The sequence below is a fragment of the Macaca mulatta genome, chromosome 8, assembly GCF_049350105.2.
Source record: "Macaca mulatta isolate MMU2019108-1 chromosome 8, T2T-MMU8v2.0, whole genome shotgun sequence".
NCBI classification, from domain to species: Eukaryota; Metazoa; Chordata; class Mammalia; order Primates; family Cercopithecidae; genus Macaca; species Macaca mulatta.
The window spans coordinates 133564450-133582126 of NC_133413.1; the positions used below are offsets into that span (position 1 = coordinate 133564450).

Below are 17677 nucleotides of genomic sequence, written 5' to 3' on the forward strand. Positions count from 1 at the left end.
ATGTACTAAAAAATACACTTACAGAGTCGTGCAGCCATCACCACAAGAAAATTTAGAGGATTTTTCAGCACTCCAAAATAAACCCAGTACCTGTTAGCAGTCACTCCCCATTTCCACTCACTCCCCCAAGCCCTTGGCAACCACTCACCACCTTGTGTCCATTCACCTATTCAGGAAATTTCATGCAAATGCATGTAATATATGGTCTTCTGTGTCTGGTTTCTTGTACTTGGCATAATGTCTTGAGATTCAACCATGTTGTAGCATATATCAGCACTTCATTCCTTTTTATTGCTGAATAATATTCCATTGTGTGGATATTACATGTTTTTTCAATCTAGTCATCAGTTGATGGGACATTTGGATTCTTTCCAGTTTTTGGCTTCATGAATATGCTGTGTGCATTACTTTTCCATTTCACAAATTTGAAGAGTGAAAATATAGTTTAGGTCATTTAATTATGCCTACTTTTTTTTTTTTTTTTAAAGACAGAACTTCACTCCATTGCCCAGGTTGGTGTGCAGTGGCACAATCTTGGCTTACTGCAACCTCTGCCTCCTGCATTCAAGCGATTCTCCTGCCTCAGCCTCCTGAGTAGCTGGGACTACAGGCGCATGCTACCATGCCCAGCTAATCTTTAGTAGAAATGGGGTTTTGTCACGTTGCCCAGGCTTGTCTCGAACTCCTGGCTTCAAGTGATCTGGCTGCTTTGGTCTCCCAAAGTGCTGGGATTATACCTCACCCGGCCAAATCATGCCTGCTTTTAAAACCCCTCATTACCGCTCATATTTGAGCTTTAGTGGTCCCAGATAGCACCAAGGGTACTTCGGGGAAGTGGAGAAGAGTAGAATGTGACCCTGCACAAATTAAATATTTAAAACTGGCTTACAAAAGATAACAACCATGGGAGCTGTCACTTCTCCCTCACCCTCTCACACTTACCCTTGATTTTGTGTGTGTGTGTTTGTCTGTTTTTGTGAGACGGAGTCTCACTCTGTCGCCAGGCTGGAGTACAGTGGCGCGATCTCAGCTCACTGCAACCTCCGCCTCCCAGGTTCAAGCAATTCCCCTGCCTCAGCCTCCCAAGTAGCTGGGATAACAGGCGCCCACCACCGCACCCGGCTAATTTTTGTGTTCTTAGTAGAGACAGAGTTTCACCATGTTGGCCAGGATGGTCTCGATCTCTTGACCTCGTGATCCTCCTGCCTGGCTCTCCCAAAGTGCTGGGATTACAGGCATGAGCCCCCACGCCCAGCCTTACCCTTGTTTTAGAAATAAAAATAGAAAATATTTAGAGCGCTATCTATGTAGAAATAGAGAAAGGTAAGAAACTGTAAAAAAAAAAAAAAAAAAAAAAAAAAAAGCTTTCCCTTTCCTCATCAGTGGTTTTCCTACACGTTTGCCCCTCTGCCTCCATGATGTCTTCCTTCCATGCTAGCTAAATTTTTTTGTCAGACCAGTCAACCGTGTATATTTTTGAACGTTGCTAAATTTCACCACTGGAGAGAATTTGATTAATAAACATCCAGTTTTCAAAAGTCTTAAGTTTATGACTGAATGATCTGTCAGTCATTTTCTTAATCAGGGTATATAGATTTAATCAGATTCATTTAATCCTAAAACCAGGAGGCAATCACCTACCATTAAGAAAATGACATTTTTGGGCCAGGCGGCTCACTCCTGTAATCCCAGTACTTTGGGAGGCCAAGATGGGCAGATCACAAGGTTGGGAGTTTGAGACCAGCCTGGCCAATATGGTGAAAACCTGTTTCTACTAAAAATACAAAAATTAGTCAGGAGTAGTGGTACACACCTGTAATACCAGCTACTCAGGAGGCTGAGGCAGGAGAATTGCTTGAACCCAGGAGGCGGAGGTTGCAGTGAGCCAAGATCTCGCCACTGCACTACAGCCTGGGCTACAGAGTGAGACTCTGTCTCAAAAAAAAAAAAAAAAAAAACCCATACATGTTCAAAAAATACATATGTTCAAGACCTCACCAATAGTGATTTCATTCAGTAGGTCTAATAATAGTAATAATTCCATCGGTAGCTCTAGGGTAGAAACTAGGGAGCTAGTTTTGTTTTAAAGTTTCACGGGTGAATCTCCCCAGCCAGTGTTTGAAACATTGCTGGAGACAAAAGGAAATCATTAGTTGTTTGAACAGAGATAATATTTACAACATAGCCCTTTGGGAAGATGAACTGAACAGGAGTGGGCAGGTTGAATTTTGGAGGACAGATGAGAGGGAGCTGTGAGATCTCAGCTCTGGCTGGGCACAGGGGCACCTGTAATCCTAGCAATTTGGGAGGCTGAGGCGGAAGGATGGCTTGAACCCAGGAGTTCAAGACCAGCCTGGGCAACGTAGTGAGACTCTGTCTCTGAAAAATAAAGAAACTTTAAAAAGATCTGAGGAACCACACCTGATTCCCATCTTATCTGTGCAGCAGGTATAGCAGTGGCCAGGCTGCTTGGGCCAAAATGCTGGTAGACTGGGAAGTTTATGACCTTAGTCCATTTGCTACAAGTATTTTATTTCAAAGTTATTTCTGGCCAGGCGCAGTGGCTCACACCTGTAATCCCAGCACTTTGGGAGGCAGGCGGGTGGATTGCCTGAGGTCAGTAGTTCGACCTGGCTGACATGGCCAACATGACCAACCTGGCCAACATGGTGAAACCTCGTCTCTACTAAAAATAGCCGGGCATGGTGGCGCGCACCTGTAATCTCAGCTACTCTGGAGACTGAGGCAGGAGAATCGCTTGAACCCAGCAGGTGGAGGTTGCAGTGAGCTGAGATCACGCCACTGCACTCCAGCCTGGGGTGACAGCGAGATTCCATCTAAAAAAAAAAGAAGTGTTATTTTTTCGTAAAATAGTTCAATCTGCTTTCTCTTTTCTCTGTTCTCTGAACAGTGCAGATTGCAGGCTATGTTTACTACCTCCACCATGTCCAGCCCTTCAGAGGTTTGAAGATGACTCCTAGATTCCAGTCCCCCACCAGTTCAAATTAGTCATTTGGTGATTAGTCACATTACCTTAATGACTCATTGAGCTAAAACTGTGAGTTAAAACCGTTATCTAAAGCTTTTTAGAGAGGTAAAAGGCAGACATCTTACCGGTTCAATGAGACTCCCAGCATTCTGGGCTCGACACATGGAGGCTTAGACGCTAGTGGTGGGAGTAGAAGGAAGGGACCATTACAAGCAATGTCAGGATGCAAATGTTTTTAAAATCACCTTGGTGTCATACTGGATGTGCTGCTGTAGGAGTTAGGAAACAGTAAAACCACGGCTGAGGGTGAGTGTAAGTTTTTAGATGAGGAGAGTAGTTGATAAAAGTACCGGGAGGCACCACCGGTTGCTAGGGCACTGCTCTGCCTGCTACTCTAAGAAGGTTTCAGGTCAAACTTGCCTGTGGCTGGCTCTGATTGGCTGAATGTTTTGATGAGGCCCTGCCTGTCTAAAACCAGTAGTGATCAGCTCACAATCATTTCCAGGGAAGCTTTGCTAATCACATTTCATAATCTCTATCTTAATATCCATATGTTTGAGTTTGTTGGCTTTGTGTTTTAGCTGAAACTGTTTTTGAAGTATGTTTTACAGAAATCAGCTCAGCTCTTAATTCTCACTAATGACACTTCCTTGCCTTTTGAATGTTGACAGCATTCTTCTTAAAATAGAAAAGAAAGGAGTTTTTAGCCATCCTTGGTGATTTTAACTTACTAGGGACCATTTGGAATTAGTAAGCCTTTCTACTCACTCCCAAACATCATCTTGATCTCCTCACTTTTATAACAGAAGAACCCAGGTTCCAAAACGAACAGGAGGACGCAAGCTGTTTGCCTAGAACCTCACATTTAAATGACTCTTCTGAAATGCATCCCTCAACGCAGAGTAAGTTGATAAGAAAATTATTCTGCCATTTTAAATGTAACGATATTTAAGCAAAATTGTGGTGTAAATTATGTTTATAGCATGTGGATGCCATTTTCCCAGGGCACTGATAATGAAAATCCTAAAAGGGAGGCAGCAAGATTCTCTCATATTTCCCAGTGGGAAAACTGGGTGCAGACCAAATTCCAAGTAAAGAAAATGTGAATCCACTAAAGCCACTCCATTTCTTGAGCACCAGCGCTGCTGCCCAAAAACGTAGTTGGAGGTTCTAACAGAAGTCTCTAACTAGATTGATAATATGAAATTAATAACTAATTTGACATCCTTATGAAAAAAATCTCAGCGTTGTTTTTCAAAGCTATTGCATAGTTGAATTTTCTTAACTCTGTTCATCTGGGCTGGGTGCCCTCCAGCAACCATTGAAAACATGCTGGGCACTCCAGTGGAATTCTGGGCCCTACCAGCAGTAGAACTGCCAAAGGCAAATGGCTTCATGCTGAGTTTTGATCCCTGGACGTGGTTCATTGGAAGGTTTTGGGTTTTTTAGAAGGGACAGAGTAGAAACATCTTACAGAAATGTAGTCACAGCATTAGGCCATCCATAAAGAAGCTAACAGTCTTCCCAGTAAAGTGTATTATTTATTCTTAAAAGGGAGGAGGAGACAAGACACTCTGTTCAACTTTCTTTCAACTAATTGTTTTCAATAAAACTGCCATATAGGTGAAGCAGAATTTAACAAGATCTTCTGAGTTCTTTTATACAATGTCCCAAAAAGAAGAGCTTTATAAGAAATATACCTCATACCAAGTCAGGAGATTCCAGTATTGTGTAAAATATTTTTGCTAACTCATATTTTTACATGCATCTATAAATTCTGTGCCAGAATATGAATTAAACCAAAAATCATTCAAGAGTCAGATGAAGTATGAGAGATTCTCAGCTATAGAGAGATTCTCTATTCTGACATATCAAAACTTAAATTTTTAACTAGATAATTCTAAATTTTAAAATGGTTATTTGGTAACCTTAGGTTATTTGGCAGCAAAATACAAAAGCATAAAAGCTGGATTTCTTTGGGAGGAAAAACAGTTTTTCAGAAAGATTGTTTATATCCCAAGTATTTCAAAGCAGAGAAGTTCTCTGTTAGCATTCATTCGGTCCAACAAATAATTATTTGGCTTGTAAATGGAACCACCTAGGGCCAGGTAATATGTAAAATTTGGGTTTTAGAATTGCATTTCATTATTTATTTTTACAGCACATTTATCTTTAAAATAAATGCTGTATCATTGCTAACATCAGAAAACTCAGCTTTTCTAAATTTTAAATTTCATTTTCAAGTTTCTTTAAATAGAAGAGCAGTAGAATGGGACACCACGGAACAGAATCTTATCCAGAAAGTGAGGAATCTTCGTCAGAGACTCACTGCCCAGGCTCGTCACAGATGTCAAACCCCTCATCTTCTGGCTGCGTAGAAGGCACCTCAGCTTGAGACAGTCGAGAGAGAGACCTATTTTGCAATCAGTGACACTGATTTTTAGATTATTTATTTAAAATTCCTATAAAGATCAGCCCTTTGTACAGAAAAATGTGTCTATAAAAATTATGTGTTATTTAATTCTGATACTTTTCAGCTTGTAAATGGCTTATTGTACTTTTTACAATAAAAATGTTTTAGAAACGGTTAAAGCTGTGTTAAGCTTTCAGGTTGCAGGGACCGGCGTAAACATCAGTAACTTTAGTTGATAAAGGTTTATCTTAAGGATGAATGGAGAAATAAAGAACAGGAAATGATCTCAACAGCTCTATAGCCTGGACTGAGAGAGAACTCAGCAGCAGGTGGAGAGCACCAGCAGCCTGGAGTGGTCTCCATCACCACCTTCCTGCCCACCCCTGCCTCGGCCAGCGGGACCTCATCTTTGTCAGGGACCCCACCAGACTCGCAACATCTCATCTCTGGCCCAGCTCCTTCTGCCCTCTGCCTACTTCTTCTGGCAGCACCGACTGCTCTTCCTCCGTCCCTCCGCTTCCTGGCTCCACAGTGGGGCTGCTTGTGACCTCCCGAACCTTACTCGCTGAAAGAAGGGTAGAAATACTTGATATGAGGATTAAGTAAGGTCAGCCAGGCCGGACATGGTGGCTCACAACTGTAATACCAGTGCTTTGGGAGGCTGAGGCAGGTGGATCACTTGAGGTCAGGAGTCCGAGACCAGCCTGGCCAACATGGCGAAACTCTTTCTCTACTAAAATTACAAAAATTAGCCGGGCGTGGTGGCACACACCTGTAATCCCACCTACTCAGAAGGCTGAGGCAGGAGAATCGCTTGAACCCAGGAGGCAGAGGTTGCAGTGAGCCAAGATCACGCCACCGCACTCCAGTCTGGGCGACAGAGTGAGACTCCATCTGAAAAAAAAAAAAAAAAAAAAAGAGATCAGGCCTAAAAAGTTCCTGGCCCAGTGCTTGACACATAGTAAGTGTACAATATGTAGTAGTAATTATTTTCTCTGGTGCCACGAAGCATAATCTTATGGTTAATCAAATATTTTCAGCAAAGTGCTCTCTTTTGCCCAATAAGCAAAGTTCTAAAATGATATCCTGGCATTACATACAGCATTGGTTTCCCAAGAGTATCTTCCTCAGCCTAGTTTTCTGTACATTTTTAGGTGGCTGCAAACATATGCCTGCGTGGACCAAGCTGGTGTGACAACAGGAATCCCAGGATATAGAATACGTAGAGCGTGATGGAAACTTTGGTAGACTAGAATTGCTTGCTCACCGGAAAGCATCGAAATTCTGAAATTCTGTGATTCTGCCACCCAGAAACAGCTGTCTATTGCAGTTTTTTACCTCTATTTCAGGTCCTCTTTTACTAGGATTTATACCCAGTCAGGTCTGTTTTGCAGCTACACATACCACATACACATACAAAACCCTCTTTTTTATATCTAGAACTGCAGTAGTTAATTTTTGAAAAGAGTTCCTGTTCATCCAGTGAAAGTACACTATGAATGCTCTCACCCAAATGAAGTTTTTATCACATGCTTCCAGTTTTCTCTGAGCCTACATTTCTCCGATAATCTTGATAAAATCACTGCCTTAGCAGATTTCAGATACTTGGTTGAAGCGCCTCAGTCATATGAGCTTGGTTGGTATTGCAAAGGTTATCACATTTAATGAAATATATAAAATACATTTCTGATTATCTCTTCCTGCTTCTTGACATTATATCTTCAATCTTCAATTTCTTTATAATGTGAATTCTCTGGAATTGAATAAGGACTGAACTTGGCTAAAATTCTTGGCTACATTTAAAAAGTTTCTCTCCATTACTCCGTTGAGTTTGTTAAAGAAGAGCGGTCCCTGTAGGCCTTTTCATATTTATTACATCCATAAAGTTTCTCTCTGGTGTGAATTCTGCAATGTTGGCTAAATGTTGGGCTTCAGCTAAATCCCTCTCCACATTTGGCTACTTTTGGAAAGTTTTTTTCCAATATGAATTCAGTGGTGCTAAATAAGCTGTTAAGTTGGTTAGGGGCCTTTTCGAATTTATTTACATTCATAGAGTTTTTCTCTAGTATGAATTCTCCCAGGTTGAGCAAGATTTCAGCATTTGCTAAAGGTCTTTCCACAGCCATTGCATGTGGGGCGTTATAGCAGCTGACTACAAGGACTGCATGAGGCTTAATTTATTAACACGGGTGTGCTTATCCGAGAGTCTGGATTTAATGTTTAAACTCATTCTGTCAGTCTGGGTCCAGTCAGGAAGCAAACCACACAGTTATTTGGATGAGGAAAGTTTAATGTAAAGACTTATTAAACTATGATGGGGAGCAACTATGAAGATGTAAAGAGCACTCTACAGGGTACGTAGGACTGAGGAGAGCACTCAAGGAAGGACAGACTCGGAGGGGAGGCTCCTCCCTCCCCGAGGCTTAGGTTCAGACCTGGTCAAAGAAGGTGTGGTTGCGGACCACTGGATATTGGGGAGGGTCTCAGACTTAGCGAGGCCAGGGGTAGTCCATGTCCCCAGGCAGCAGGAAACAACTCTCCTGGGGACAGACAATCCGAGGCTGGTAAAAATGCACAGGGAGGCAGGGCATAAGGACCTCGCTTGTCAGGGTGGTGTGCGGGCTGGCCATATCCAGAGGGCCACAAGAAATCACCCTCAGGCACAGGCAAACAGGCCAGCAGGCAGGTGCTCAGAGTGCGTCAGGGTGGCACTGCTGGCGTGAGGCCTGGAACATGCCAGTGTCCAGACTGGGAAGACTATAGTGACGTGGTCATTGGGCCAGGACTGTGAAGTCATAAAGCAATTGTGCACACTAGGCACATGGGGCAGAGCACGACTAGATGTCCCCCATGCACACGCACCACTGGTGGGCCATGAAGCAAGAGTAAGCCAAACAGAACACTGGAGCAAGGAAGAGAAGCCCTGTTTCTCCTGCAGTGTCCCTCAGCACCCTCTATTGACAGCTCAGCATCATGCACATTGTAAGGAGAAATGCCTCAAGAGCCCAGCCCATCGCTGCAGACCTGAGATGATTGATAACTGCCACGCTCATGCCATTGAAAGTGGCTCCACAGTTTGCTTGGTTGGCTAACAGGAATGTGGACTCAATGTTGGCCTCTATCTAATGAGACAGATGCCAGAATTTCCCTGGCATGATGTGGATGCAGGTCTCCAAAAGCTCAGGGAAGTAGGAATGTAGGGGTGGATTGATCACATCTGGCCTCCTCACTCACCTCCCAATGCCATGCTCTGGGTCCAAAAGTAACTTCCTTTATGAAGGCACTGAGCAAGGGAGCACCTACAAACCTGAAAAGCTCTGTGGTGGCTCATGCAACAAGACGTGATGGCGAGAGATCCCACCACCATGGATGTGCTCCCTGGTTTCAGTGGGGATAATGGAGGCAGCAGAGGCCAGGTAGCAGCATTTAATTACCAGACAACCATTTACAGTAAAGGGCAGCAGGGCGGTAGTAGTATTAAAGGATTTTTGGCTACTGATAATTGACTACACTGTCCCTAAGAATGAAATAGATAGGTGGCCTACTAAAATGTTGCTTGAGATATGTAACAGGAAAAACTCCAGACCTGGTAGCCAAAAAACTGACTCGAGTCATCACCTTGGAGCGTCATACCTGTCACCCAGTTTCCAGTATGAAAATGATTCCCAGATCTAAAGCCTCTTGATAGAAGGGGAGGCCAGGTCTCCCTGAGGAAGGACCCTGAAGCAGTGCCACATATACGTGCTTATGAGTATTCTTTGACCCTTTCCCAAAGAAACCTCTTGCCATTTACTTGAAGGGTTGTGTACTAGGGAAAAGAAAACACCCATATCTCCCAGGGATTACTGAACATGGGTTCTGAATTGACACTAATTACTGTGGCCTACCAGTGAAAGTCAGGACTAACGGTGGTCAGTTAATCAAAGGAGTCTTGAGCAAAGTTTGAATTACAGAGGGTGAATAGGGCCATGAAACCAACCTGTGGTTATTTTCTGAGTACCTGAATATATCACTGAAATAAACATACATGAAAAATGGCAGAATCTCCCTGTTGGCACTAAGACCCATTGAGTAAGAGCTATTATCCTAGAAAGATTCAAGTGAAAGCCCCTGGCATGTCCTCCTTACCAGGATAGTAAACCTGGCTAGTAGAAAGTTATCACAATTATCCCCAGGGGCTGGGCGCAGTGGCTCACACCTGTAATCCCAGCACTTTGGGAGGCCGAGGTGGGCGGATCACCTGAGGTCAGGAGTTCGAGACCAGCCTGGCCAAAGTGGCGAAACTCCGTCTCTACTAAAACTACAAGAATTAGCCGAGTGTGGTGGCACCTGCCTGTAGTCCCATCTACTAGGGAGGTTGAGACAGGACAATTGACTGAACCCGGGAGGCAGAGGTTGCAGTGAGCCAAGACCATGCCACTGCAGTCCAACCTGGGCAACAGAGCGAGACCCTGTCTCAAAAAAACAAAACAAAACAAAATAAAAAAATCCCCAAGGAACCTGAAGAGAATCATGCCACCAGCAAAGAATTGAAAGATGAAGGGCTAGTTATAGCTATTCCATTGTAATTTAATTCGCTATTTGACCTGGGCAGAAGGGAGACGGATCTTTGAGAATGGCTGGGTTAGAAAGAACGTAGTAGGTGAGGACCGCAGTTGCAGCGTCTGTTTCAGAGGCAGTCTTGACACAGCTCCCCGGCATATGGTATATCCCAGCGCCTGCATGACCTCCCTGAGACCCCTCTCCCCAGACCCTATCATGACCTGCCATTTCCAGATAGGTTCGGTGCCCACCGCTGGCCTCTCATGAATGCTGCTTACCCATCCCGCAGCCTCCTTGCCGCCCCACACAGTGTTCCCAGTCACTCCTCTATTACCTCCATTAGACGGCCTTGAACCCCGCCGCGCTCGCAGCGCCGTCCTGGACTGTGACCACCTGGACTCCCGCCGTAACTCAGAGCTGTGCGCGACCCCCCGGCGACGGCCAGTACCGAAGAGCAAGGGCAAGGGAGAGGGCAGGTCGAGGAGTCGGGGGCTGCTCCAGGTCCTCACAAGTGCTCTTTCCTGAGCACTCGGGCCGCAGCGCGAGGGTGGTCTTGGCGGGGGCACTTCTTAACAGGTTCACCTGGTCGCCGGATACTCGACGCAGATACGTCTTTCCTCCTTATTTTCAGCCCGGGACTTTGACCAGCAAACAAAACGTTTCTTTTCGGTGGGGCTGTAAGGACAGCAAACAAAAGTATTGTGCCCCGTGTGAGGATCGAACTCACGACCTTCAGATTATGAGACTGACGCGCTACCTACTGCGCTAACGAGGCACCTAGCAAGCGTTTTTGGACGGAGAATTATGAGTCCATATGGCTGGTGTGCTGCGCATGCTCAGTTTTACTCTTACCACCGCTGTAAATCCCGTACAGAGCACTCGGAATTCTAGTTCCGCTGCTGTCCCGTTTGTCAATTAACAAACACTGCGGTTGGCTTGTCAGTGCCTCGCTGGGTAGCGGCGACACGGAGAAGGGGAATTTTTCCTCCTATTGTGAATCGTTATTTTTGTATAGTGCGTACAAACCGTTTGCACACTCGTGAACGCATGAAACACTTATTAGGCACCTACTGTGTTCCCGGCCCAGTGCTGGGTGCTGCTTTCACAGGAACAAACCCAGGCTCAAGGATTCGGGCGAAGATGCGTAATGATTGGAAAACACACACACACCCTTCCTGTGGCCAGTGCCCTGTTGCACACTTGAGCTGGTTCTGATTTTTCTTCCTTTTTTTTCTTTTTGCTATTCAAACAGGACTTCAGGGAATAACCGTGGAAACGGGGAGTTAATAATATGTTAACTGGGAAGCACGCTCTCCTTTCCCTTTCACTCCCCTCCCCTTCCTCCCAGCCCTTTATATAAGCTCATTTACCTACATTATTGCTAAAGGAAACTTCGTGCCCCTATCGAAAATGGAAAACAGGTAAGGGTTTTTCCCTAACACATGTTCAGATGAATACATAACTATTATAATTTTAAAAAAGCCTCTTCCACGTACTGTGTAAAATCAGCCAGACTGTAGCACACTGAGGATTTGTAAGTTTCGCTGTATGTAAATTTCACCTTATAAAAAGGAAATTAAGACAGAACTCTGGGCAAGGCCGGGCGTGGGGACCCCTGGGGGGAGTGTGCGGACGCCCGCGGGTCTGGGTGCCTCCCGGGGAAAGGACAAGTGATGGACAGGCCGACGGAAGGACAGGGAGTCGGGAGAGGTTCGTGTGGACCTAGGTGGGTGTGCGGATATTCACGGCACAACTCTATCAACTTTTCCGTTTGTCTGAAGTTTTTCCTTAGAAAATATTGGGGGAGGAATTTTTTTAATCACCTAGAATTTGAGAGATACGGTGGGGTGTTAAGGGGGCAAAGGGCAGTATGAGTACAAGCAGGTGGGGACATATCATCTTGACAGCAGACACCACAATTGCTGAGGGTAGGGGAAGGGGAATCTCGGAGTGGATGGGGGTGTGGCCTGCTCGACCTCCGGGTGGGAGAAGGACTGGGAGCTGCCGGGCCGGTGGCCGTGGGGCGAGGAAGGAGGAGTTGGAGGTGGGGCAAGTTGCCGGGACCCCAGACCCGGAGACTGACACCCAGTCCTCGGGAAGCTCCTGGATCCCACGGTCTATGGTGGGAAGCTCAGGACTTCTACCAGCCTTGGGGAAGCGCGCATCCACACGTCCCTGCGGGAATCCGACCCAGGGGGCTTGCTCCCTGGTAAGGTTGCTGGGGCATCCTCTGCGGACTGCGGACTGGGAGTGTCACCTAGATCTAGCTGCTTCTTCCAGATCTGCAGGCCCGAGGAGGTGCTGATTGACCTGCGGATTAAATCCCAATGGTCCTGTCTACCACAATTACAAACAGCCCCACTTTCGGGCGTAGCAGTCCCACGACTGGCAAGCTACCCAACATATTGACTCATCACTGCCACAGTTATTCCCTGAAGTCGTATTTGAACAGGATGAAAAAGAAAAAAGGAAAAGGAAACAGCCCAAGTGTACAACAGGGAACTAACTGGTCACAGGCATAATGGTCTGTCCAGCCTGTAAACAAGAAAAAGGGATGCTCTATGTTGTGATATGAAATAAGTGAAGAACACAATTGCAGAACTAACAGAGTGTGAGACTATTTCTGTAGAAAAGGGTAGATGTTTACATCTGCTAGTATTTGCACACAAAAAGCTAAGATCGCTGGACGCAGTGGCTCACGTCTGTAATCCCAGCATTTTGGGAGGCCTAGGCGGGAGGATCACCTGAGGTCAAGAGTTCAAGACCAGCCTGACCAATATGGAAGAAACCCCATCTCTACTAAAAATACAAAATTAGCCGGGCATGGTGGTGCATGCCTGTAATCCCAGCTACTCGGGAGGCTGAGGCAGGAGAATCGCTTGAATCCGGGAGGTGGAGGTGGCAGTGAGCCGAGATGCCGCCACTGCACTCCAGCCTGGGCAACAAGAGTGAAACTCAGTCTCAAAAAAACAAAACAAAACAAAACAAAAAAACAAAAAAAGCTGAGATCAATAATTAATACTCTGAGGGGTGGAAACTGTATGGTTGGAGGCAGGGGTGACATGAAGACTCTTTAAAAAAATAAACTTTATTTTCTAAACAGTTTTACAGTCACAGAAATATTGCAAAGATAATAAGAGTCTCCATAAAGCTTTCACCCAGGGTTCCCTATTATTAGCATCGGTCGTTGGTATGTGTTGTTTGTTACAAGTAATGAACCGGTGTTGATGCATTAACTAAAGTCCATCTTGACTCGGATTTCCTTGGTTTTCACCAGATGTCCGTTTTTCTGCTCCAGGACCTCATCCATGACACAACATTACATTTGATGGTCCTGTCTCCTTAGGCTCTTCTCGGCCGTGACAATTTCTCAGACTCTTCCTGGGTTTTGATGACTTTGACAGTTCTGAGGATATTAGTCAGGTATTTTGTAGAATGTCCCTCAGTTTTAACATTTGACTGACAGCTTTTCTGGGATGAAGACTTTTCACTGTATACCTTTGAACAGTTTTTTAAAAACATACTTGAACTATGTTAATCTATAACCTATTTAAATGTTGACATACATTAATTTAAAAGACGAACTGTAGGAATTAGAAAAAGGAGGAGAGGAGGGGAGGGAGAGGGAGGAGGGAGTGGAAGAAGGGAAGGAGGGAAGGACGAGAAGAAAGAGGGAAAGGAAGGGGGCATGGGAGGAGGAGGAGCAGAAGGAGGAGGAGGCTACCTGGAGGAGCTGGGCTGATCCTGCCTTGGGCCCGGCTCTTCCGGCGACCTCCCGGCTCTCAGACCTGGCTGAGCCTGGCGGCCGCCAGGGGACGCTGTGCCGAGGGCTCGCCGCCGCCGCCCCTCAGGTTTCGCCTTTTTCCAAATTAGCCTCGGGACACACCGCGCCACTACCCGGTGCAGGATACCACGCCGGATCCCCACGCCATGGCGAATCCCCAGCCATCACCCAGACCTGCTCAGGGAGGGGAGGAAGAACAGGAGTTGGGGCGGGGGCGGTGCACATACTCCGCTCCATAAAGTGTCTCCAGCTTTTAAAGATGTATGTCCCCAATTTTCCAAGACCTTTCGAGTGAATTTTCCAAGAGCCTTTGAGTGGAATGAAACTCTCACGGCATCCCAGCCGCGGCGATGGGGTCCCGCTCCTGCAGAGTCCCGGCAGGAGCAGAGACTCGGGAGGGGACCGCTGGCTGCCGGAGCCCTGCTGGCGTCCGGAATGAGGGCGGTCAGGGTCGCCTCCCCACGGGGACGCAGGTGAGGGAGTGGGGCCGCGCACGGAGGCTCCTGCAGGCGGTGACCCTCAGCTCTGACTCGCAGAGAGTGACTGATGCCGAGGACCCGCTGGGGATCCGAGGGCCTCAGCCTGCGCCTGCGCCGGGGCTCCCCGACCAAGACCTTCCGGCCCCCAGGCCTTTGCAAGGGCAGTTCTCGGCCTGATGTGTCCTGCCCTCAGGCCCCTCTACAGAGACGGAGATCTCTCCCTTGCCCTGTGTCAGCCAGGTCGGAGGTCACCTTCCCGCCGAAATCCTGATCACCATTGCCTTCATCTGCCTCCTTCTCCCATCCTCCTCCCCAGGCTGAACGTGCTCCTTCCTCCCAGCTAAGCGCCTTTCCTGCGGTGGCTCATTTACTTCCACTCCTAGAGCAACCTGAAGGGCTCAGTGCTTCAATTGCCCTTCACTTAGGCAAGCGAAACTCAAACTCAAGGTCAGGCGACCTGACCAAGTTCAAACGATCACCGCCCCCTTTCTCAGCAGTTTCCAGATCATTTTCCTCACGTGCATACCCTAAAATAATGTTGAAAAACTTCTGTGCATCTCCTCTCATAATATTAATATCATAACAGTTTAATTATAAACAATTGCAAAAGACATAATTACCAGTGTATGTAAATATGACATTTAAAAATATACCCAATGGGCCGGGCGCAGTGGCTCACACCTGTAATCCCAATGCTTTGGGAGGCCGAGGCGGGCGGATCACCTGAGGTCGGAAGTTTGAGACCAGCCTGGCCAATATGGTGAAACCCCGTCTCTACTAAAAAAAATTACTCGGGCGTGGTGGCACGTGCCTGTAATCCCAGCTACTCGGGAGGCTGAGGCAGGAGAATGGCTTGAACCCGGGAGGCGGAGGTTGCAGTGAGCCGAGATCCTGCCACTGCACTCCAACCTGAATGACAGAGTGAGAGTCCGACACACACACACACAAAGACAAAAAGTACCCAATGACATCTGTATATCCTGTGGATTCCATACAAACCAAAATCTATTTTGAAATATATACAAATAGGCCGGGCGCGGTGGCTCAAGCCTGTAATCCCAGCACTTTGGGAGGCCGAGACGGGCGGATCACGAGGTCAGAAGATCGAGACCATCCTGGTTAACACGGTGAAACCTCGTCTCTACTAAAAAAAAAAAATACAAAAAACTAGCCGGGCGAGGTGGCGGGCGCCTGTAGTCCCATCTACTCGGGAGGCTGAGGCAGGAGAATGGCGTAAACCCGGGAGGCGGAGCTTGCAGTGAGCTGAGATCCTGCCACTGCACTCCAGCCTGGGCGACAGAGCGAGACTCTGTCTCAAAAAAAAGAAAAAAAAAGAAAAAAAAGAAATATATACATATATATCTTCCAACATTTGGAAAGTTTACATTTAATTGCCTCCTTGAACTCATTTCCATTCTAATTCCCCCCACAGAATACTATCCCCCTACAGTACATATTTTATGTTTGAATGCGTTCATTGATCACCTAGCATGCCTCTAAGCAACAAAAAATAGAGTTTATTGGAAACCCATTTTACAGAGTGGAAAGTGTATCTCTGTGTATGCATGTGTGTGTGTTCTGGGAGGCGGACCCCGGGCTGACTGAGCAGGGTAGCTTAATGGAAACCTGTTGAGAGTGCCAGATGGACCCAGGCAGGGAGACCCCCTGGGACACCCAGGCAACCATCCAGGCCCAGGCGATGAAAACATATCTTTGCAGGTGGTTACAGAGAGCCAAAGGAGGGAGCCACGTGGAGGCATGTTCCACAGACGCAGGACTTGGGCCTGGCTGTCAAGAGAAGCCAAGTCACTCCAAATTGGGATGAGCAATGTTCAGAAACATTCCAGTGCCACTGCCGGGGAGGAAAGCGGGAAAAGAGGGGCCTGTTCGGAGGAATGCAATAAATTCTGGTTTTGCTTATTTTCAATTGCACGAATAGTATGTACTAATTCTAAAATACATGCATACAGCCATGCTGTATAAGTCAGCTGTCACTGTGCTAGTGCTGCTTAACAAACCACCTGAAACGTAATGGCTTAAACAGCAGCATGTGTTTTCCTTTCTCTTTTCTTTTCTTTTTTCTTTCTTTCTTTTTTTTTTTTTTTTGAGATGGAGTCTCACTTTGTCACCCAGGTTAGAGTGCAGTGGTGCAATCTTGGCTCACTGCAACCTCCACCTCCCGGGTTCAAGCAATTCTCCTGCCTCAGCCTCCTGAGTACCTGGGATTACAGGCATGCATCACCACACTCAGCTAATTTTTGTATTTTTAGTAGAGATGGGGTTTCACCATGTTGGTCAGGCTGGTGTCGAACTCCTGACCTCATGATCTGCCTGCCTCCCAAAGTGTTGGGATTACAGGTGTAAATCCCTGTGCCTGGCCCATTGGGTATATTTTTAAATGTCATATGCTCAGTTTTATATATACTCAGCCTCCCAAAGTGCTGGGATTACAGGCATGAGCCACTACACCTGGCCTTTTATTTTTTAAACAGCTTTACTGACACATAATTCACATACCATATAATTCACCCATTTTAAGTGTACAATTAAATGATTTTGGTTATAGTATATATTTTTTAAATTGTGGTAAATATATGTAACACAAAATTTATCACTTTAACCTTTTTTTTTTTTTTTTTTTTTTTAAGACAGAGTGTTGCTCTGTCACCCAGGCTGGAGTGCAGTGGTGTGATGACAGCTCACTGCAACCTCCACCTCCCCAGCTTTAGCGATCCTCCCACCTCAGCCTCCCAAGTAGCTGGGACCACATGTGCATGCCATCACAGCCAGTTAATTTTTGTATTTTTTGCAGAGACAGATTTTTTTGCCATGTTGCTTAGGCTGATCTTGAACTCCTAAGCTCAAGCCATTTGCCCACCTCAGCCTCCCAAAGTGCTGGGATTATAGGTGTGAGGTACCGCACCCAGCCCATTTTAACCATTTTTTAAAATTTTTTATTTCAATACTTTGGGGGATACAGGTGGTTTTTGGTTACATGGATACGTTGTTAAGCAGTGATTTCTGAGATTTTGGTGCATCTATCACCCGAAGGAGTGTACCCAAAGTATAGTCTTTTATCCCTCACCATTTTAACCATTTTTAAAGTTTACAATTCAGTGACACTAAGTACATTCACAGCGTTGTGAAACCATTGCTGTTTTCTAGCTCCAAAACTTTTTCATCACCCCAGACAGAAACTCAGTGCTCATTAAGCAATAACTCCTCATTCCTCCTCCCTTAGTCCCTGGTAACCTCTAATCTATTTTCCATCTCTATGTATATATTCTAGATATTTTATATAAGTAGAAGCTTGCCATATTTGTCCCTTTGTGTCTGACTTATTTCACTCAGCTTCAGGTAAGCACGTCTTTTTCTTGCTCATGGATCTGTGTATCAGCTGGGTTCAGCTCCAGGCTGAGGCTGGGTTCAGTCTGCTCTTCAAGTCTTCGCATTCTCCGTGGACCAGCCAT

General features: G+C 46.0%; 1 protein-coding gene and 1 non-coding gene across 31 annotated transcripts in view; one reads left to right on the top strand and one right to left on the bottom strand.

Annotated features, from left to right (window-relative positions):
• TBC1D31 (TBC1 domain family member 31) overlaps positions 1-5581 on the top strand; it is a 72137-nt gene extending 66556 nt beyond the window's left edge. For all 30 annotated transcript variants that reach the window (XM_077943987.1, XM_077944003.1, XM_077943997.1 and 27 more), the window contains 2 exons: positions 3796-3891; positions 5234-5581. In XM_077943987.1, coding sequence (XP_077800113.1) covers positions 3796-3891; positions 5234-5367 — 230 coding nt within the window. In that variant the 3' untranslated portion in view covers positions 5368-5581. The remainder of the gene's footprint in view (positions 1-3795; positions 3892-5233) is intronic.
• A 5065-nt stretch (positions 5582-10646) lies between these two features.
• On the bottom strand, positions 10647-10719 carry TRNAM-CAU (transfer RNA methionine (anticodon CAU)). Its single transcript has one exon. It is a non-coding gene; the product is annotated as a tRNA-Met (tRNA).
• Positions 10720-17677: the final 6958 nt, after the last annotated feature.